The sequence below is a fragment of the Indicator indicator genome, chromosome 8, assembly GCF_027791375.1.
Source record: "Indicator indicator isolate 239-I01 chromosome 8, UM_Iind_1.1, whole genome shotgun sequence".
In the NCBI taxonomy this organism is placed as follows: domain Eukaryota; kingdom Metazoa; phylum Chordata; class Aves; order Piciformes; family Indicatoridae; genus Indicator; species Indicator indicator.
In genome coordinates, this window is record NC_072017.1 from 24,507,353 (window position 1) to 24,530,127 (window position 22,775).

The 22,775-nt window shown below is 41.5% G+C and overlaps 1 protein-coding gene across 1 annotated transcript in view; it reads left to right on the plus strand.

Annotated features, from left to right (window-relative positions):
- Nucleotides 1–20,623, plus strand: part of GATB (glutamyl-tRNA amidotransferase subunit B) — a 39,806-nt gene extending 19,183 nt beyond the window's left edge. Inside the window, exons 6-13 of the mRNA XM_054382950.1 lie at nt 207–320; nt 1,339–1,423; nt 1,762–1,806; nt 3,438–3,627; nt 11,478–11,611; nt 12,100–12,178; nt 17,536–17,670; nt 20,164–20,623. Of these exons, the coding sequence (XP_054238925.1) occupies nt 207–320; nt 1,339–1,423; nt 1,762–1,806; nt 3,438–3,627; nt 11,478–11,611; nt 12,100–12,178; nt 17,536–17,670; nt 20,164–20,292 (911 nt within the window). The 3' untranslated portion in view covers nt 20,293–20,623. The remainder of the gene's footprint in view (nt 1–206; nt 321–1,338; nt 1,424–1,761; nt 1,807–3,437; nt 3,628–11,477; nt 11,612–12,099; nt 12,179–17,535; nt 17,671–20,163) is intronic.
- Nucleotides 20,624–22,775: the final 2,152 nt, after the last annotated feature.

Below are 22,775 nucleotides of genomic sequence, written 5' to 3' on the forward strand. Positions count from 1 at the left end.
GGGTAATTTTAAATGATTGGAGGCAGGGTCTTAAGATGGAATCACAAACAGAAAGCTATGATGAGGTGAATGTATTTAATATAGACTGAGTATATTTCAGTCTACTATTTATGCGCTGCACATTACATGGAGTTATTCATGCATGACAAGATTTTTACTCTAGTTTACAGGGCAGACCAGTCTGTTGATGAAGTTTCTTTTTACAGAGGGTCAGCTGAGAGTGGATGCCAATGTTTCTGTGCATCACCCTGGGGAGCCGTATGGAGTGAGGACTGAAGTGAAGAATATCAATAGCTTACGATTCCTAGGAAAAGCAGTAGGTAAATGATGGTTGCTTCATTACAGGAGCATTGTAGATATTTTATGTGGTCTGACATAAAATGTGTCAGTCTCCTGCATGCAGTAACTGACAGTAATGCCCCATCTAGCTTCATGGGGGTGTCCCATCTCTGCACCTTACCCATGGATCCCCAAGTCCCATATAAGTTCAGACTGGGGCATTCAGACTTTGCCTGAGTTCTGTTCTGTAGCTTTGTTCTGAGTCCTGTCTCTGGAGTTACCTCCTGCTGCATCTGACTGAACTCCCTGCATGGACTCTGCACCTAACTCACCCCCTCACTTTGATCAAGACTGTCAATGGACCCTGTTAACAGTGCATGCCTCTGCCCATGCTGTTCAGACCACTGAGACTGCACTGGGTGGTGAGGCCACTGCCTGTGCTGTGGTCACTCTCACCTCCTGGTCTGTCTCCCCAAGAAGATCACCCCAACTCCTGCTGCTCCCTGACGGTATAAATCTTAGTATGGGGTAATGTGGGGATAGCAGCCATGTTAGTCTGCAGTTTCCTTGCAGGGGTAACCCTCTTCCTGCAAGAGCCACAACACAGATGATTTAATGCCTGGCACATTTATACTTAAATACACAGTAGTATCTGTGTCACAGTGTAAATGATTGCTTTCCACTGAGTGCAGTAGTGGTGTGTATGAAGTTCAGAGGCACCTCAGGTATGAACAAGAAAGGATGGTTACTGCTTCTCCAAAAGAAAACTCAACTATGTGATAGGAAGGTCACTAGGAATGTATGGCTTGGCTGCAGTGCCTGGGAGAAAATGTTTATGTTTAGAGGGAATGAAAGAAGATGAGGATAACACACAAAACAGTGCTGGTGAGTGAGACAGTGACTGATAACTCTGCCTGTAACTGCTGCTGTTTATTTCATTAAGGTTAAATCAACAAACTCTTCCACTATTGCACAGCAGTGAAAAATGAAATAGTGGTGTGTACAGAGGCTCATAATGCAGTATAACAAACTTACTTGTTTTTCTTTTGTTTCTGTCAGACTATGAAATACAGAGACAAATTGAAGAACTTGAAAATGGTGGAACAATTCTGAATGAAACAAGAGCCTTTGATTCGAAACTTGGGTGAGTTTTTATTTTGGAGGAACATTAGGAATTAGGAAATCAAGAGAGGTAATGTGGAATCACTCAAGTTCTGCCTTTAAAGCTAACATTGACAGGTACAGTCTCATCACATGTAGTAATGTCTTCTTAAAGTTGGGGCTTTTCCACAGCAGATTGTGTGCTATGTCAAGCAGTGTCTGTGTGAAAATGACTACCCTCTTACATACATGCATTCTTTGAAGCAGTCTAAAGAAGCTCTTCTATTCTTCAGAAGGCAAAGTTTGTTTTGTGTTTTTGCCATAAAACTAAGTTTGTGTTGTGCCACTTACCTCATCTTACTTGTTTTGTTATTATTCTAGGTGCACTGTACCAATGAGAGACAAAGAAGGAAAACAGGATTATCGGTATTTATTTTTTAAAATAAAATTGACATTTCAAGAACTGAGAATTTATTTCATTTCTTAAGTGTAGTCAGTGTAATACAAGCTCAGTACTCATAGGCAGGTTTCTACATTAAGAACTTTTTAGACTTAATTAAGACATTACCTTGCTAAGTTGTTCTTGTCTTCCACCAGTGTGAGATGACAGCATTGAACCATAAACAGCCACCCAAGAAGGATTTAGCCAGAGAGCAAGGAGACAAGGAATAAGTCTTGTGGGGAAGCAGTGCAGCTGGGAACAAGTACTGGGGTAATGCAAAGCAGCAGCACAGCTGCTTATCACCCTAGCACATGATGTAATCAAGTGGTGTCTGGATGGGATGAGGAAGAAGGATGCAATTCAGTGATTGCTGATTCCTCTGGACACCCCTTTTCTACTCTGTGTGTGCTTGCCTCCCCTGGTTAGGACAATCTTAGCACTGATCCTCCTAGTAGATCCTTAGCATTGCATCCCAGAGACAGTCTTCCTGTTACTCCTAGGGTTCATTTCCCAGCTGGAGAATTGTAGTTCTGCAGGAGAACTTCCAAAGCCTCTTAGCTTTGCCTGATCTGTGTTCCTGCTAGATTTACATACATTGTAGGATGGTTGTTACTAGAGCAGAGCAAGGATTTCAAAAATATCCCACAAAGTGTAAATCTGATTTTTTAAATTATATTTTGTTTTACAAATGCAGCAGAATAGGCCATGGCCAATGTGTGAATTCCTTATTATGGTAGGGGCTGGTATGAAGCTTATTTAACAAGACAATTCAAACAAATGCAAAGGTAAATTCATGAAAACCTAGGCAAAACCAGTGAGTCTAAGATATTTCAAACAAAGGCCAGAGAGATTGCTATTACTAAGATTAGGATCAGTATTAAACTGTGTTTTTCAGATTTTTTTCATAATTCACTGCTGTACATAATATATTAAACTTAAAAAAAATCTATGTTTAGCAGATATGAAATAGAAATTATTATAGTAAATGTGTAAAGGGTGCCAAATGTCCTTTTTTCTGAAATTTTTGAACCCCTCATTTGATCATATAAGAGTGAGCTTTCTGCTTCAATTGCAGCTATTCTGGTGGTTTGAATTGGCCTTCTCTTTAAGGGAGCCTTTTGTTCTGTGATGGCTTCCTGCTGAGCAGAGTAACTTTGCTTTTTAGCCCAGCATGAGATTTCATCAGGATTTTTGAAGTTAGTCTGGAAAAGTTATGATGTGCCCAGAACACTCCTGGCAGTTGGCTGTCAATGTGGATTTTTCCCTGACAGTCCACTCCTGGTTTTGTCCAGATCTACAATTCATGCTTGATGGCAAAAGGAGTGTTTGTACTCGGGGGGGGGGGGGTGTTATTATTATTTTCAGTGCAGAAGGGTTCATTACCCTTTTCCTATCCCTACCATCAGCTCAGATGCTCAAAGAAAGAAAACAGAGGCTTTACAGTAGTTCAGCTGATCTCTTACTACTTAACAGTTATACACCAAGTCACGAATTTTGTTTTGTTGAATAGTAATGCAACTCCAGTTAAGTATAAACTTGTGATATAAATTCTATTTCCTTTTCTAGCTTCTGAGTAAAAGTCATTGTAAAGGAATTTTATTTTTATTTTTACTAGGTTTATGCCAGAGCCAAACCTTCCTCCATTGATTCTTTATGATACTAAATCTTTGCCAGCTAATATGAACCATCAGCAAGTGGTAAATATTGATTGGATTCATGAAAGACTTCCTGACCTCCCCAGTGTGAAGAGAGCAAAGCTTGTTGAACAGTATGGAATTCTTCCTGAACACAGCTTCACCTTATTGGTAGGTCTATTGATAAATGAGAAGCCTAAAAACTTAAATCTTTTCAAAAACCACATGACTTTTATAGATGTCCTATTAACCAGCTGTCAGTTCTCATGGATGTTTTTTGGTTTGGAAATATATCCAGTGCATACCCAGTGTATATCTTAGAACCATATACATGGAGTAGTGGGGAAAAGAAACCATAGAGAGTATGCCTTGAAGGTTTTCTCATGCAAGGCACAGTCAAGTAACTATGATTTCATATTGATCTTGTCCGTCTACACATGGATGTACCCATGACTGACTGCAACAAATGTACAACTTCTTACAGACAAACCCTTGTCTGCAAGTGCCTGCTCTTCTTGGTTTTTTTGGTTTGGTACAAGGCTGGGCACATTGTCAATATTAGTGGATGTGTTTTTCTGACTGCAGAAGGAAGACCCAAAGTTTAAATCTTTCAGCTTTGTGTGCCGTTGTTCTGGCTTCCACATTATTTTGGAAAAAAACAAACCCAGACTTAAGTAAGTACACTCTCTCTTCACAGATAAAGTGATTGCCCATGGGAATGGGCTGTCCAGGGAGGTGGTGGAGTCACTGTCCCTGGAGATGCTCAAGAGAAGACTGGATGAGGCACTTGGTGCCATGGTCTAGTTGATTGGATAGGGCTGGGTGATAGGTTGGACTGGATGATCTTGGAGGTCTCTTCCAACCTGGTTGATTCTATGATTCAAATGGCTGTACAGTATCAACTTTTGACCTCACAATGCAGTTTACCAAGGAAAGGTTCAGAAGAGGGGATGAAGAATCTGAGGAATCATAGAATGTTAAGGGTGGGAAGGATCCTCCAGAGATCATTGAGTCCAAGCACCCTGTCAAAGCAGGATCACCTAGGGCAGGCCACACAGGAACACATCCAGAAGGGTTTTGAAAGCCTCTAGAGAATGAAACTCCACAACTTTTCTGGGCAGCCAGTTCTGTGCACTGTCATCCTCACCATAAAGATGTGTCTCCTCATGTTGAGGTGAAACTTCCTGTGTTCCAGCTTATACCTGTTCTTCCATGTTATATTTCTGGACACCACTAAAAAGAGCCTGGCACCTTCACCTTGACACTCACCCCTCAGATATTTGTAGATGTTAATAAGATCCCCTCTCAGCTTCTCTTCTCAAGATTAAAAGAAAGGAGGGAAGAAAAGGATGTGTCAAGTATGGAAGTGACAGAAAAAATCTCCTAACCTTCAAAATTATTCTAAAGGACTTTGACCTTTTTAAGTACAAACTGTCATCTGTGTTTGCCAGTGTTAACTGTGTGGAGGTTAGTATACCCACCCAAGATTAGGCATTTTACATAGCCAGCTAAGCTGGGACAGTTCCCTGCTTTAATTATTTCTGTGATTAGTGGAGACAGAAAGAAAAGAACTTCTTTAGAGTAAGATTCAGAAGGAACTGTAAAAATTTTGCATTGTCCTTTGGAGAAGTTCCTGTCCTTTAACTACAAATGGAGGGAGAGCAGTGCACAAAATTTAACTGCTTAGTATCCCTCCTTTGCTTGTAATTTAGTACAGAACCTGCTTCTACAGAAAAAAAAAAACAAAACAACATATTCTTTCTTCTGAAAGAAGCTGTTGGAAAATCTGCTTTTGTGATGGTGTACCATTGTAGATCTTTCAGTGTTTGGTGGGCAGGTGAGCCGTAAGTCTCATCCAAGTCACAAGGATGCAGTGATAGCCTCAAGAGGTGTCAGTAGTTCTTACCTTTTTATTTCATTCGATAAGCTGCAAAGTGTGGTTTTGCAGAGAGCATTCCTGTCCGTGCATGCATTTTTTCACATCAACATATTTCTCACATTAAAATAAACAGCCCTCAGAAAGGTAGATAAATTCCAAACTCTTTTTTTCTGACATACTTTTCTTCTTCTCCCCCTCTGTTGTGCCTTGAACTTGGCTTGCTGCTAAGATCTACAGCTGCTTCCTCATTTTCCCTGTCAGTGGGATAGGGGAAAAAACAGAGCAAAAGCCAGAAGACTCATAATTTGAGATAAAGATACTTACTTAAGTGAAAGAAAGAGAAAGGAAAAAGTAATGAAAATGCAGTTACTCACCACTTCCCATGAGTAGACTGATACACAGCCAGTGTCTGACCAATGACAATGACTACCTCCTATACCTGCCCAAATCTCCTTCCATAGTTTTTCCCTGGTGAGCAGAGTGTTATATGGCATGGAATATCCCCTTGGCCAATTTGGATTAGCTGTCCAGTTTGTGTCTGCACTGAGCTTCATGCCCACCTTTGACCTACTTGCTGTGGGGGGCAGAGCTGGAAAAAAATAGAGCAGCCAAAACACCAGCATGATTGCTTTAGTCACCAATCCAAAACACAGCACCCTGTGGACTCCATCGCAGCCAGACCCAGCACACCCCTTCCTTTAACCTGGCATCAGCCCACTTCTTGCATGCTGCAATTTTGCTGGTATTGATGGCTTCTGCTGTGAGGTTTCTGTCATCTCAACTAGCCCTCTGTATTCACCTTACCAACTGCCCTTTCTTTACACCTGTTCTACTGCCTTTGCTTTTTTTAACTTTTTTCCTTCTTGCAACATACAAGACAGTTAATGAGCTCCAAGATGAAATTCGGGATTCAGCTTGTAAGAAGATAATGCATCCATTTGAATGCATGAAGTGAACGTGTTCTTCACCGTGGGTCGTCTTTTATTGTGCGTTAGAATGTCCGCATGTATGCTCTCCATAAAAGTTGCTTGCCTGTTCACGGGGAGACTAGTTAACCTTAATTCATCTGAAAAGGGTCTGTCTGTTGCTGTGTTAAGCTTGCATCAGACGTTGCAGAAGATTGCTGATAGGGCCAGATGCACAGATCTAATGAGCATTCTTTCAAGTTAGAGCACCCAGGAGTGCTCATTAAATAAATGGCAGTGGCAGAGGGATGACTCTAAAATGCAGAGTCTCTGTTGTGTGCCAACTTGTTAGAGAAAACATTATGCACCAAAGTTACAATAAAACAATGCCAGACTTCAGGCTGCAAGTGAGCTTCTGAGCTTGCTTCATGAGGTTTATTCTCATATATGGTAACTGCCTGTGTGTACTCAGCAGTGAGAATCTGAGACTCCTGCTCTGCCTAATTACAAGATGTTCTGAAAGGGAAGGAGAGTGTTACCTATTAATATCTTTATGTCTTAAGTGTAAATGGCTACATTTCTGACAGTTTTGTCTAAATAGTGAAAATAAATAAGGGTTCTGCTTTTCTCTGTTGTTGTGGTTTATCTCAGCCAGCAACTATACACATGCAGCCTTGGTGTAAGCCAGCACCATGAAAGGTGACTTAATCCTTCCCTCTCCCAGTGGGATGGGGAGGAGGAGAATAATAATGAAATAAAAAAGGAAAAAAAAAGTTAAAACTCATTGGCTGAAATAAAAGCAGTTTAATAACTAAAAAAAAATATAATAGCAATAATAAATATAATAATAATTGTAATGAAAAGGAATATAACAAAGAGTGAAATAAAATGCAAGAAAAGGACAAGTGATGCACAATGCAATTGCTTACCAGGCAATTCACTGACTGATGCCCAAAGGATGATCCACCCCTCCCAGCCAACTCCCCAGTTTATATCCTGAGCATGATGTTCTGTGGAAGGGAGCATCCCTTTGGCTAGATCAGGTCAGCTATCCTGGCTGTGCTCCTTCCCAGCTCCTTGTACATCTGTTCGGTGACAGAGCATGGGAAATTGAGAAGTCCTTAACTTAGTGTTACTTAGGAACAACTAAAACATCAGTGTTTTATCAACATTATCTCACTAAATCCAAAACACAGCACTGTACCAGCTACTAGGAAGAAAATTAACCCTGTCTCAGCTGAAACGAGGACATTACAGCAGAAGTATTCTTATTTGTTAAGATGCAATTCTTTGACCCACACAGGCTCCATAGAGTTAGGAGTCTGTATGCAGTTTCTGCTTTGCTGTGTAAGCTAGTAGGCTGGCACATATCTCAGTCAAGAAGGCTCTCTGGCAGCTTTGCCAGTTATGGTATTGCAATGCTTTTGTCTTTCTTCCTGTTGAGTCAAAAAATAAGATGTATTGGTACAGATAATAATGTGATACTTCGTTTTCAAAAAGCATGCTGATATCTGGAGAGGTCCAACTCAAAAACAGATCAGTCATGACAGTATAGCATTAGAAAAAACAATCTGGTTGTTCCCTTTCTTGCCTGAATTTTAAGTCTTCCTGTGCACTTACTGTTCTCTGTTCCTTGGATAAAAGTGGCTGTTTCTCTTGGGCTTTGGATTATTGCTTCAGTGGAACATGTGCATGGGTGAATCCTTTGAACAGACAAAAGTAGGATGCTGTAAAAATTGGTTTTGAACATTTTTGTTCATTGTACACTGTCTTCCTTGTACAGGTGAATTTGTGCTTGTTTTTATAACTTAAGTAATTTTGTAATAAGCCATAGGAAAAAGCTTGAACTCTGACTGCTCTGCTGCTCTGCTCTAATAGTGTAGATTTTCTGCTCGTTGGTTTGGTTTGGTTTTTTTCCCCTGACAGTCTTGCACATTTTTGCAGAAGTTGTTACCTCACAGTTGGTCATTGTGGGAACTGTGATGGTGAAAATGGGAATAGGAAAGCAGAAAATGACATTTTATTTCTGAACATTGATGTAGTTTTCTTAAGTTATTTGAGAAACATTACTTTTTCTTTAAGCATAAAGTTTGCAGTACAGACCCAATGGCTTTAAAGATTGTACCCATGGTATTCTGTAAAATAATGTGTTGTTTTAAACTTCATAAGTATCTGAAATCCAAGTACCTAAAGCATCTAAGTACCAGTAGGGTTTTTTTTGACATCACAGTACTATTAAATGATAATCTTAAATTAGAAATTTGCATCTCTTTGAAATACTGGTGTATCAGATATCATGGCAGTGAGATTCCAGTGAGTTTGTTACAGCATATTTGGTATGTAGTGTGGGCACTGAGTGGGCCTGAATCATAAACATGGTGCTGCAATTCCAGATTTTTGGGTTCCTTTCTATGAAAGTGCCTGAAGGGGGGCCACAAGAAGGCTGAAGAGGGACTGTTTACAAAAGGCCTCTAGCCCCAGGACAAGGGGCTAATGGTTTGAAATTAAAGAGTAGATTTAGGTTGGATGTTAGGAATAAGCTGATTACCATGAGAGTGGTGAACACTGGAACAGGTTGCCCAGAGAGGTAGTTGAGATCCCATCTTTGGGGGTATTCAAGGTCAGGCTTGACAAGGCTCTGGGAAACCTGATCTAGTGGAGGATGTCCCTGCTTACTGTAGGGGGGTTGGATTAGAAGACCTTTGGAGGTCCCTTCAACCCTATCCATTATATGATTCTAAGATTAAAAAAGGTTATTCAGAATTGAGGGAGAACAGTCAGTTAGCTTGTCTGTAAACCAGCATGTTAAAGTGTGCAGTGGTTTTCAGATCTGTCACAAGGGACAGGTGCATGTGTTGCTATTTGGAGTAAATTTAGCATGAAGAAAGTTTACCAAAATGCAAACAAGTTAAAACTCAAATAGTACAGTATCTAGAAATTTAAGCTAAATCAAGTTGTGTCTGCATTTGTAATATGGCAAGAAAATAAAGAATGTGTTTCATTTATGTCAATCATGTTGATGTTTTGACACTCTGCCTTACTTATTTCAGTCTGGCATTGCTGGGTTTTCCAACTCTTTGGCTGCAGCAAATGACAAAATGCAAAGGAATTTGGGGAAATGTATCTGGTTTTATGTGCACAAGTAGTGAGTTATGGGGTTTGGTACCTGGCAGCATATGTTAGTTTGTATGTATGAGTATGTCCTGGGCTTTTCGGCTCATGCTGCCTGGAAATCATCTGATTAAAATGTGATGGCTGGGTACAGCTTGCCTTGATTTTCAAAGATCTGACAGCAGGGTCACAGCTGTAGCTCTAGCCAGGCTAGTGGTATCCAAAAATCTGAATGCAGCCACTGCTAGAGATGCTCTCAAGGCTATACATGATGAAAGTGTTGGACGTGCTGTGCCTGAGTTGTGTAGTTTGCATTCAGACATGTGGCATCTGCAAATACATTTTTCATGTGCATAATGTTCTAGGTAGACCTATTCTGCCTGGAGTGTTTGTGAAACCTTCTGCAGCATGTGTAAAAAAACAGCTTTTATACATGCTCACTTCTTCCTACCTAAATTGAACAGGTGTTTCTGTGGAAGGGAACCTACTGTTTAAACAATCACTGTTTGTTTGTGCTATTGAATCCTGAGGTGAATTAGAGTACAATATTTAGTAATACATTTAAGTAATTCCACTTAACACTGATATTTTAATCAAGTTTACTGTACTTCAGTATTCAGGTTACTCTTTTACTGTGTTTTATTTTAAGCCAGATTTGTTCCTCTAGACTGATTAGCATTAGATTTTACAAAATGTGATTGCAAAGTAACTACTAGTTAGATTTGTAAGAACACTGAAAGAGAAGGGAATTACATCTGTATATTAGATAGATAGCTATAAGGAGGTACAAGGTCTGCCTTGGTTCACAAAAGACCTCAGTGGATTAGGATCTTGGTTTCTTTGCTCGCAGCCTCAAGTTATTTTCATAGCAGCTTTACAGCACATCAACCATTATTGTAAGCACATTTTGTTCTGTTTCACAGAACAGAGAGCAGTAGTCTGCAGTCTTCTCAAAAGCCATACATCATTACCACTGAAAAATGTGGTATCTAGAGCTGTTGGAAGTTTGTGTTGTGAATGTTTTGAGGAAGAAAGTCTAAAATTCTGTATTGCTCTAATGATAAATTACCTTTAAAAAACAAGGACGAATGCCACTGTTTTGATGGGATGTGTTGGAGTGGGAAAGGCACACCATGGTTTAGTGTGTACCTGCACTGCTCTTGCTTGGAACTGTTCAGAGATCTGGCTGCAGCCAGTATATGCTTGGCAAGTGTTTTTGCTGAGATGACAGTATACTTAGAATAGCTGCTTGACTGTCTCTAAACTTCTGCCTCTGAACTTCTGAGAGCTGGCTTGGCTTCCTGTGAATTTGTGCCACACACTTCAGTAAGTCCAGTGGCACACTGGATGTCTCCTTGAAAAGGTAGGAGCTGCCACTTAATATCTGTTCAGCCTTCAGTAGACCTAATGAGTTCTGTGCTGCAGTTAAAGATCCATCAATGCCTTGATGACAAACAGCACAGCATTCAACAGACTGTGCAGTGTCTGTTTTTCTAAAAACAGTCTCAGATTTTGCTTAGGCTATAAATTGAATTCCCTGCTGTCATATCTTCTGAGCATTTAGGGTGCTCTGGAAAAGCTTACATAGCTTCTCTGAAAAAAATAGAAAAATAAACCCCTGCTTCTTACAGTATGACCTTTCCATAGTATTGAAGGGTGAGCGCAAACTAAACTTATTCCTTCAGTCCAAAATAAAGACAGTGATTGCAAGATGGAAAGTGAAATATCTGCAGAGTTTCAGGAAAAATCTCTTCTTGGTTAAAGGTAGCATGACAGCCTGTTAGATGGCAGCATTATATTTTCTAGTATCATATGCACTTAAAACAGGAGAAGGTGAAAGAGCTTCTCCTCAAATGCTCATTTTCGAGAAGAGTGAAGAGGAAAAAGATCACTCATTGGAAGTTCCATTGAAACAGGTGGGCAGATCAGCTGTATGTACCTCTTCTAGCCTTAACATTGTTTCCTCTCATGTTAATAAAATTTCTCCAAAGGTTTGTGAGTTTGCAGTGAATTCACAAAAACAAGTTTACTTTAGGATTGAGTATTTACTACTCTGAATTTAATTGTATAATTAATCATGTTTGCACTCTGGTATGTTTTTGATGCATTCAACTTTTCTTAAACAGAACGAAGATGGATTGACAGAATTCTTTGAAAATGTGGTGAACCAGACACAAATGAAGCCCAAGAAAGTGATCGGCTGGGTTCTGAAAGACCTGCTCAGTTATTTGAAGCAACATTCCCTTACAGTAAAGGAAAGGTCAGGCTTCTTAATTACTACAGTGGTGAATCAAAAGCATAGAATCATAGAATGGTAGGGGTTGGAAGAGTCCTCCAGAGATCATTGAGTTCAACCCCCTGCCTAAGCAGGATCACCTAAGGTGGGTCCCACAAGAATATAGCAGTATTGTTTTCATGTACCATTACTCACTTCTGTGTTAGTTATTATCTGTAAATTTTAGGCAGTACTACACAGGCCTTGATGCTGTCATGCTGAATGAAGTTAAGCAAACACCTTGCAGAGAAGAGGACCATGTAGTTAAGAGTAGTAATCAATCTTCCTTATTTGGAGTATGACATTTGTAAGGCATAGTCAGGCTATCAAAACCACACTTCAGCACTGTGCATGATGAGGGAAGATGCTGGCTTGTCATACAAAGCTGTGTGATCTTCGGGCAAGCAACAGCAGCCTAGATACATTACTTCACCTTATTCTCTGAGGTAACTTCTGCCCCCTTTTTCCCCTAGCCCAGTCAGTTCTTTTGTCCTGGCTGACCTTCTGAACCTCCTAGAAAAAAAAGAAATTTCTTCTACAGCAGCAAAGCAGGTAAGTATCTTTCTGATTTTACTGTACTTTGAATCTGTGGCTGCTTACTCCATTTGCATAGCAATTTTACAACCAGTGTGTACCAGTATACATGGGTTGCTTTAAAAGGAAATGACTATGTGGAGTGTTGATGAAGGAAACATTTTGTATCTGTATTATATACATATAAATAGATGAAAATGCCTCGTGTGTATATAATCTTACAGATAGACCTGCACATTCATTCAGTGGTAGAAGGGAGCACAAGGCAAACAGTAGTTTTAAGCAATGTGAACTGAAATAATTTGATTAAATCCTGCTTTTGAACAAAGCCACAGTTCAAGTCAGGTCTGAGTGAAAGGTCAGGGGGAGCTAATTCATGACTTGCAGTTAAGATGACAGTATCAGTTACTAACTACTAAGGGACAGTAAGGTCTAGGTTCCCAAGCATTAACATATGTAATTCACCTGAGTGTAGTCTGCTTTGATGTGCCCCTGAGTCAAAGTGGAGAGATCTGGTCTTTGTTTTGTGCTTGCTTCTTTAGGCATGTGCTATCATGGATCTCTCAAGCAAGGGCTGATGGTAAAGCTAGTTTCTCCCTCTTTTTAAATGTCATCTCACTTAGAACAGTCTGAAAAATCAGCTCTTGATAATTTATATCTAAAATCGTGAGCTGCTTGTGATGGGTACAGTGACTGTTATGTCTAAAGACAAAATCTGGATTTTTTTGGTCATAGGGAATAATCTGTCATCCACCTTAAATTGTTGCCAGCTCATTTATGTGGAATGCATTATCTTTTCAGATGAATTATTATCCTCTAGATAAGTACATTAGGTCACTACTTCTTCTCAGGTGTTCCATCAGTGCAACTGTTAATGAAGGTATTTAACTTGCAGCGAAGATACTTAACTTGCCTTGCCTGCTTCCAAGCTTTTAACACTCTGAAATACACAGGGCAGGTTTCCAGCTTTCTAGCACGTGTCAGTTGAATCCAAACACAATTCTGGAATAGTACTGAAGTCAGTTCACTCTTTTCTGCATGACTTTAAGCCAAGCGTAACTGTTGTAAGTGTAGGTCTTTACCTTACTAGGAGACATTTAAACTTCCTGGTCTGTTGGGGTTTTTTTTGGAGATGTTCTTAATTAAATTCATCTTGTTGTTGGTGTGCTCTCTGAATAGCCAGCTGCATTTGACAGGCATCATAAATAAGGATTTAGGTGCCTGACTTCAGGCATGTGCATTTGGAAATTTTGGATTGGAAAAGTAAAAGCTTCAAAACAGAGATAAGTATTAATAGGAAAAGCATTGGAATGCAGAGTGGTTCTGTGCCTGCAGGGGTGTGGCACACCCATCAGTTTGGTGTCTGCATTTGAAAGAGAAGTTCAAATTCTTAACTCTCAGCTTTCTTATGGAAGTAGAGACAGGGTACTCTTCCAAAGGAGTTTCTTGTTTGGTGGTATATTTGTGTGCCAACACTTCTGATAGGTTATGAAATGTCGAGAATTTCAGAGATACTTTTCTTGTTGAATTACCAGCTCCTTGTAATGCACGTGTTGTCCTTGCGGTTCTGAAATTGGACCCAGAGAAACAACAGTACTGTTTGCCATCACTGAGTGATGCTATCAAACTGGAAAAACCTTGCCACATTTAGAAAAGTATTTTGGTTGCCTGGTTGTCAGAAAAATAACAAATGTTTATAACAATTCTCAGCAATAGGCAGAGATACTGGATGGCCTGAGGGCAGGAAGACTATATATATACACACCAGCAGATAAATTGCAGCACTTGAGGTGAGGGAGAATGAAGTGCAGTGATAGAGACAGATCCAATGAGAAAGGATGGAAGGGTTTGATAGGGTGAGAGGCAGACATGCACACACATACATGCTCACTGCAGGAAGCTGTTAACAGTTTAAATGTTTTAAGAGGTTTCGTGTCTGGTCTCTGCTGTATGAGGCACTAGAACACGGGCAGATAAAGGCTGTGTGCACTCATAGACACACAACACTGAATGGTAGGATGCATATGCCAAGGAAAGAGCACTGTGTGCTTACATAATTACCATGTAGGTAATTACAAAGCTCATGCCCAAATTGCCATCAAATACAGCATCCTGCTCCAGAGGTCTCCAAAGCAGTTTCAGCCTGGCACACTTGTGTAAAGGGGAGCAGCTCCCAGCTCTGCCAAGGTGCAGGGCTGTGGGGTGAGCGTGTCCTGGATCAGGGCACCTGTAGAGGCAAATCCTGTGGCCCACCTCAAAGGCACCATTTTGAGGCTTACAATGGGAGCTGCCAGGGCTGAAAAACAGTCTGGTGGGGGGTATGCCAAAGATGGGGCCTCAGTCCTCAGGGCTGTCTGTTAGTACATCTCTGGCATGAGAGGACTGCCTTTGAGTATGGCATTGTGGGGGGAGGCTGGTTCCTAGGGCAGGGTAGCGAAAACTTGCCCCTGCTGCTGAGAGCCATGCTGGAGCAGCTCTGCATGGACACCCTTAGACTGCATTCATCAGGGATCTGTAGCAGGGTATGGAGCAGAGCAGACCCCAGCTCTGGTTTGCTGCTGCAGTGGCATAGGTGACCCGCAGAGGAATAACTTTCAACAGACCTACTTGTCACCCTTATGGTACCCCTACTTTAAAGAGATAGCAGGGGAATAAGTGCAGTACACAAACCTAAACATCTGTTTTGACAATTATGGCTATACCATCTGGAAGACTGGACCCAACCTGTCCCTTACTTTTGTCAGAGGCTGAGGAATAACTGCCAGACATGAAGGCTTCCATCACTGGAAAGGAGAGATGCCCAGAGGACTGACTGGAGTGATACTGCCTGCTGCTTCCCTCCCACCCCTGGCAGCAAATTACTGCAGATAGGGTTTCCAGTTGGACTATTCTCAGGCACAGCAGTCAGCTGGCACATTCACCAGTTGCAAAATGTTTGATATGATGCCCATGTCAGCCAGACATGCAAGTCCTGATTAATTCATCTTGACCAGTGGTTTGCTGCTATGTCTGTAGGCAGAGACCGCAGAACATCATTAAAATCTAATCACGCTCAGGCAAGAATCAATAGTAGAAACTACTGAGATTTCAGTAATGGAAATGAGGCTTGAGATTCTCGTTTGGCTCTGGAGACTTCATAATTTGATCTTCCTGTTCTGGTGAAGGCAGTTTGTGTAAATGAGTTGAAATCATTTTTTAAACTGCTTTCTTTAGATTTGTACTCCTTGCCAAGTGGAGAAGCACATTTTAAAAAGTGCATCTTTGACAGATCTTGGCCACATCTCTTTCTGCTTTCCTTACACACCTCTAAGCAAGCGAGGGCCTTGATAATATTACTGCCTGACTAGGTAAGTGGAGATGCTTGTTACCAGTTGAAAGGTGCACATGACACAGATGTCAAAGGGAAAATTCGGTGCCTTCAAGGTTTCTAATGGGTAAGCTTTTCACAGTTCCAGGAGACACTTGGTATAGTAATAGCAGTGAACCAGAGCTGGATTTCTGAGTGTCAAGCTGTCCTGCTCCTGATCTAAGTCAGCCTGATGTACGAGGTGCTCCTGGGTACCTCTACCATTGTCAGCTGCATAAATGTTGTTTGTTGCAGATTTCCCCTTCCTGCAGCCCACGGCATCCTGCTTGAATACATACCAGTCTTAAAAATCACATCTGCCTTTTTCCATGAGAGTAATATGGCTTATTCATTGTGTAGCCTCCGATTTGTGCAGCACTTCACTGTCCAGGCTGTTTTGCTATGGCCTGTGCTGTGTGAAGAGGACAGGGCTCCTCTCCAAGGGTGCTGTACCTTCCCAGTCCTTGGGAGGCCTCAAGGACAGAAGGCTTCCTGCCTGGTCCCTCAGAGGAAGGGCCTGCCTGAGGTAGCAATGGAGTGCAACAACAAAAAGAGAAGTTGGTGCAGACAGGTTAAATCTCTGTTGGGTGTATTTCTCTCTAGGGGCATTCCAGGTAGATGTCTTTTTAAATATTGCACTAGAAGGAAGATGGTGTAGAAGACCTCATATACTGCACTGATATATTTAGGTATAAACATCTGAAGGCTTTACTTACAGCAGTTGTCACTCTGGCTGCTTATCAGTAACTTCAATATTGTGATGTGCCTTTAAGCCCTTACAGGGAAAAACCAAGATGTAGCTGCCACAATACAGCCATGTGTCATTACCCTCTCTCAAGGTCTCCAGCAGACTGATAAGATCCCATAAAAAGCTTTGGGATACCACTGACAAAAAATCTCTGGCAGGAATTCTGTCAATGCATGGTTCTTAAATATGTATTGTGGCTACAAAATTGTTAAACTGAAGGTCTTTTGCATCAGAAAATTCTGCATGCTGAAGAAAATTGCTCAGGTAGTTAAGATACTAGCCCACATGCTTTATTTTTTCTAAGTTGTCTTTCATCCTAGGATGAGTATTTAATGTTGAAATTTTGATGTGACATCCATTTCCATATTGATGCACACCAATGGTCCAAACATATAGTTACATTTTCAGCTCAGGATGGAGCACAAGCAGCTGTTTTAATAAGGGTTTTCTTGCTCTCCTCCCACAGCTCTGAAATAAGAGCAAAGGGAATACAGAAAATGACTGCCCAAGGAAATTGGTTTTTTATAAATGTTCTCTTCTCTCAAGTTTATTCCAGGGTGATAGCCCAGCTACAGCCTAGGAAAACACAGTAGCATTAACAAGTGATTATTCTTGAGGCCTGGGTTTGCCCAGCATTACAGGGCCTGGGGGTGATGCATAGGTGGGCTGGAGCTGCAGCATTCATTCAGCTCAGCACTATTTTTCTTCTGCTTTGTCATATGTATCCTCATTACAGCTTGCTGAAGAGGCCTGGTAATGGAATGAGGTACTGGGGATTGGACTTGGTACAATAGCCAGCTAATCGTCAGTTCCCAGGCAAAGACATTGCTCATGGAAATTCATTTTCTTGCTGCTCTCAGGCAGCTCTTGTGAGTAATGTGAGATGAGCACAGGTACTGCCAGAGGAACAGCCTTGCAGTCAGTGACAGGGAGTGGTGGCTCAGTGCAGAGAGGTACATGGGGGCTGTGCTCAGCAGGCTTCTTGGAAGAGAGAGCTGCCCTTGCTCATAGTCTCAGGCAGCTGCTGCTACTGTGGTAAGCTGCAAACCATTAACCTGTACTCACACAGTAAGTGCAAATATTTTGTCTTATTTCAGGATGCAGTAGAGAAGGGAGGACACAAGAGCCCTTTCAGCGAGGCACAGCATGAAGTCTTGGGGTTGTTCACATTTAGATAATCTGCTCTTGCTGTAACTAAAATCTGGCTTCTTGGATCAGTAACTGAAATATCAAATGTTGTTTACATGCAGAAAGTCAAGACACTGACCTTGCGTTTTTCAGGTGCTTGCAGAACTGTGGAAAGGAGAAGGGAAAACTCCTCTTGATATTGTTAAAGAAAAGAAACTTGAACTGATACAGGATCAAAAAGAGCTTGAAGAGATCTGCCAGGCGGTGATTGATGGACATGAAAATGAGGTGATTATGGTGGTGCTGAAAAGCTTGTGCACTATGGCAGCCTGTGGCACTAAAAAGGGGGCTGAAATGGCCTCTGGTTTTGGGAGGTTTGGGTTTTTTTCCCCTTTTAGTCGGCGTTTGAGCTCTAGAGCCAGTATCAGAGCATTTAAACTTCCTGAGATATTATCAGGCTTTCCTTCTCCTTTTTTATTTTACTAAGTAGTTTTTTTTTCAATTGAAACTTACAGAAAATGATCATCAGAAGAAATTACCAGTCTGGCTAATGTGCCAAGTCATTCTGAGACCATAAACATTTAATGCAGGAAAGCAAAACTGCGGGGCCCTGTCCCTCTTCAGCTATGCTGCCAGTAACCTGTCCTGGCCACCCAGCCACATAGCTCTGATTTTTATGTCATCTGTTGTGATATTAGGGCAACATTGTTAAACTGTTTGTAAGCTGGAGATTGAACTAATGCCAGCAAGGCAGGTATTAGTTATGAAATTAGAGACTGTATCAGAGCTGGCAAGGCAGATATTTTACTTGCATTGGTCTCTTCACCATGCCTCTGCCTCCCTCCGCTGCCAAGAAGAGAAGTCTAAGTGACTCTTCTGCCTGACAAAGTCTGTGGGGTGGGGAGGGGCCAGACCCGTGTAGCTGTGTGGCATCAGTGGCTCCAGAGCTACTGTCTGCTCTGCTGCTTTGCCGTGGCAGCAGAGCAAATGTTGGAGTAGGAAAGATGAGGGTTTGGCTCTTCCCCATCTCCTTGGAAGGACATGCAGCAGTCTGCATGGCTCATTGGTCTTAAAAAGATCTGAGCTGGGAGAAAATGCTTTGTTGATCATGAAGAAGTGTGGGAAGGGATCCTAGCAATCTAAAAATCTGCTTTAGAAAAAAGCAGAATGGAAACAAGTGCAATGAAAATGCAAAAGCAGAAGTGAATAGCTTACTTCTAATATAAACATTTTCTAAATATATTCGCCATGAACATCTTTTGAGAACAATACCACCTACCCCAGAGCTCACTGGGGGATGCTAACAGCTCTGCAAGAGCTTTTGATAAAGAAAATGAGCTTGCAGTAGGTCAGTGTGACCTCCATCAGACTGACTCATTTGCAGAGCCCGATAAAAATGCTGCTGTATTTTCAGACTGGTGGAAGCATAAGTGTGGATAGAAAGAACATTAAAGTATGCTAGGAGGTTCAGAAGCTGAAGGTCCATAACTACACTGCCATTTCAGTAATAATGCTTTCTCTGAGAATGTAATTCTGCTCTGTTTTCCACTGTTTTAGTCAAGCCAAATGCATGAGAGCAGCTTCACTTCCCTGCTTTTTCCAGGTATCTTACACCAAAGGAAAAGCTGCCTTGAAGGCCTGTAATTCACTGCTTTAAGTTGCTGTGAGAAAATAAGTGTGTGCTGAGTACTTGACAGGGGATGTGTGAAAAAATGCATTGCTATGCTATTTGATAGTAACTTTCTTTAAAATGAACTAACCTACAAACAGTTGCTCAAGCCAACACTCCTCAGCACTTCATGAAAATGCAGTATGTGGATTGCGCTGCACTTTGCCTCATGTAGGTAATGTCTAGCTGATCAGGAGTCACCAGTCCTTCCCCTATTGTGACCTTACAGAGATGACGTCAGACTGCCAATGATGCAGATACTGTAATGTGTAGCAGTTTTTGCCTTTGTGCTTGATAATGGCACAGTGGGTATGTTTGCAGTCCTCCTCTTAATAACTGTAAATATGACATCCTGTTTAATAGAGGTGATTGTGTTTTGCCCAGTAACTCTGACAACGCACTGAACATCTTCTGCACCACGCAAACATGAAGGCCAGGTGCTTGTCTTTCAGCAGTAGCATGTCTTCCAGGAATGCCTGAAAATGAAATTTCTAGTGCTGTTTTTCAGTGTGCTTACTTAGCTTTCAAGTATGCTATTTTGCAGGTGATTGTGCATCAAACATTAGGTCTCTGATAGGAGGTTGTATTTTTGATCAATTAACTGCTGTGTCACAGAGGATCCTTCGCTTGAAGGAAATAATGCACTGTTACACAAACACCTATGTTTGCACTCTAAGGACCTCACAAATGTTAGCAAATAGATTGTGATTCCATGCAAATTACTTGTTATAACCAAACAGTATATTGAGTACAAATGGTAGATCTTATTAGCAAAAAGAAGTCAGTCTCACTTTTCTGGCTCTTTGCTAGGAGGTCACGATCAAGTTGCAGCCACACTTCAAGCCAGAAGTGTTTTCTGAGTTTTTCAATAAGGAGATATTTCTCTTAGTTGTAAGGCCCTGCTGCTGTGTAGGGACTTGCTGTTGTCTCATGGGAGCAGAGCAGGAGCTTATTGCAAAGCTGAAGGCAGTTTTTATAAATAACAGCTTAGCCCAAAATAGTGTGTTCTACCACAGTGGTTCAAAAATATTCATACCTTGGCTGTGAATGAGTGGAAATGCCCAGGTTTACTGTAACAGTGTCATCTGTTGCGGTTTTGTTTTTCTTCAAAGGTTATGGCGATAAAAGCAGGAAATCAGAGAGTTCTAAATAAGTTAATTGGCCTGGTACAAAGAGAAACACGAGGTCGGTCCAATCCTGTCCTGGTGAAGCAATTACTAGAGAAGAAGCTGTCAGAGTAACCACAGGAGAAAACCACCCAAGTGTCTACAGAAGATGTGTGCTCTGTTCTCTCTCGTTCACTGCAAATGAACTTTGGTGCCTCCTCCTGTAGCATCAGGATTATTGCTTGTACTTCACACAGCATTAAGTCCTAGCCCTCCCTGGCTGCATCAGCCAAAGGCAGATGAGCAAAAGAATAGCAGGAGATGATACAATCAGTTGCATCTCCCTCGTCTTGGTGTGGGATTTGAAAATGTGATTTCCCCCCCCAGCCATGAGAAAGAAGTTCCCAGGAGTGCCTGTGAGTATGCAGAGAGATGAAGCCCTGTTGGTTGATTGTGTAATAAAGCAAGTGTGAACTCAGCTTTCCTGGCTGCCCTTTTGTGAGAGCGGAACATCCACAGATTGTGAATGCCAAATTTGCTGTGTACTCTAACACCTCCCTGTAACTTGGTGTGAGCACACTACTAACAATGACTAAAGCCCCTCGCAGTAATTAAGACCACTACCTCTTCTTCCATGCCTAGCAGAGAGCCACTGCTATCATTCTTCCTGGTTTCTGAGGGATGGGGAAAGGATGAAGTTGGTAGCTGCTGAAGTGCATGCCCAAGGCTACTGCCACAATCAATGGCATCAAACTTTGCCTTCTCCTCTTTACTCATCTAAACATCTACTGTGCCTGCTCCCAGCTTGCTCTGTCAGCTCTGAAGGGTGCCTAAGCCTGTACCTGAGCCCTCCTGAGGCTCACATCCTGTTGTGGCCTGTGAGGGGCAGCAGAGCAGATGTGCTTCTGCCAGCCCTGCACAACCTACCGAGGATGAAGTAGTGCATTTCTCTTTCACAGTAGCTCTGGAAAGGGACCGTTTTTTCCCCAATTTGTCTTTCAGGCTGCTGGCAAAAACTTGTCCCTGCCTTACAGATGCTCTGAGTGCAGGGCTGCATTCTTCACTGGCAGGTGGCTTTCTGCTGTCAGCTGGAACTGCGCCACTTTGTGGAAGGAACTGAACAGGAAGTTGGCTAACCAAAACTGAGCAGCATGTATCTGTGTGCCAGGACTGCTTGACTATTACGGAGTATTTTGCACCTTTTTTTTTTTTAAATATCTTCCATTTTTAGGTCTTGGTTTTAAGTATCCCCTGAAATCCCGTGTCCTTGGGTCAGCTTTCCCATCACAACCCACTTTAGCTGATCAAACCATTAGCAGGAATCTCAGCTAGATGCAGCCTATCAAATTTACATTTATGAGGGAAGGAAATCCTACTTAGTACCAGGGGTTTGAAGTCATTAAATCCCTTCTGGAGGCTGCTAAGCCATACATTTTAAAGATTGCATTTATTTCAAGACTTCAGAGATACTTCTTCAGATTTGTTCTTAAAGGGCTGCCTGCAGGGCAGATACTGTCACAGGATATCAGCAGGTGTGGCCCTAGGGTTTTAGTCACCTTTTGCAAATGTGGTGCTTGCAGCACTAGTTCAAACTCTGTTGATGGCTGTTCTATCTCAAGAGTAGTACTGCTGATGGATGTTGTGAGGAGGACTTTCCTGTAGAAACTGGCTCATGGTTCAAGTGTGAATATTTCCTTGGAAAGAAAAAAAGCCCTTTGGTTTTCACATACATTTAGGTTTTCAAATACATTTAATGAATAAGATGTTACAGCCATTATTCACATAAAAACTTTGCAATTCAAAAGTCATACGGCTTACAAATAGCAATACCATAGTTGCAATCAAAATCCCTGACCCTTTGAAAAAAGCCCAACTCCCACAAACCTCCAAAACACTTCCAAAACCTCCACAAACCACCACACCCCTTGTTCAGGATAACCTGACCTTCCCACAGACATTCTTACAGTTGTTTTTCACATCATGTGCAAACAATACCATTTTTACTTAGAGTGGTGTGAGTTTCCAGGTAAGTGTGCAGTGAAAGGTTTATACTATACAGCAAACTTTAAATTTTGGAATTCTGTTTGTTCTTGTTTGCCATGGCAGCAGGAAGTGAAAAGGCACAAGGACGCCTGCATGAAATCTTGAATCTTAATGTAAAGCTACTCACTCAGACTAGAAACACACAGTTGTTTCCAAAAGGTAGTTCTCCAAGGTTAATGCTTTTTCTTGCACAGCTTGCTGCTGCTGTGCTGAGTTTCCTCTCTGCTGTAGCAAGTGCCTCTTAAAAAAAAAACAGGCAGCAAAACACCAAGGTATCTGAACCAGTAATAATTTAGCTGTGTTTAAAAAAGGATCTCCACTCCTGCAGCATGGCTACTGCAGGTAAATGTTACTTTAATGGCTGCTCCTCCTTAGTCACTCTTCCCTTCTTAATTACACTTAGCTAATAAGGTACAAAACCTTAAAAATCATAGGCCAAGTTCTGACTATAATCTATATGAGATAAGGGAAGAGCAACTGCTGTCATCTACCTCGACTTGTGCAAAGCACCTGACACTGTCCTCCACACTATCCTTGTCTCTAAATTGGAGAGACATGGATTTGATGGACCACTT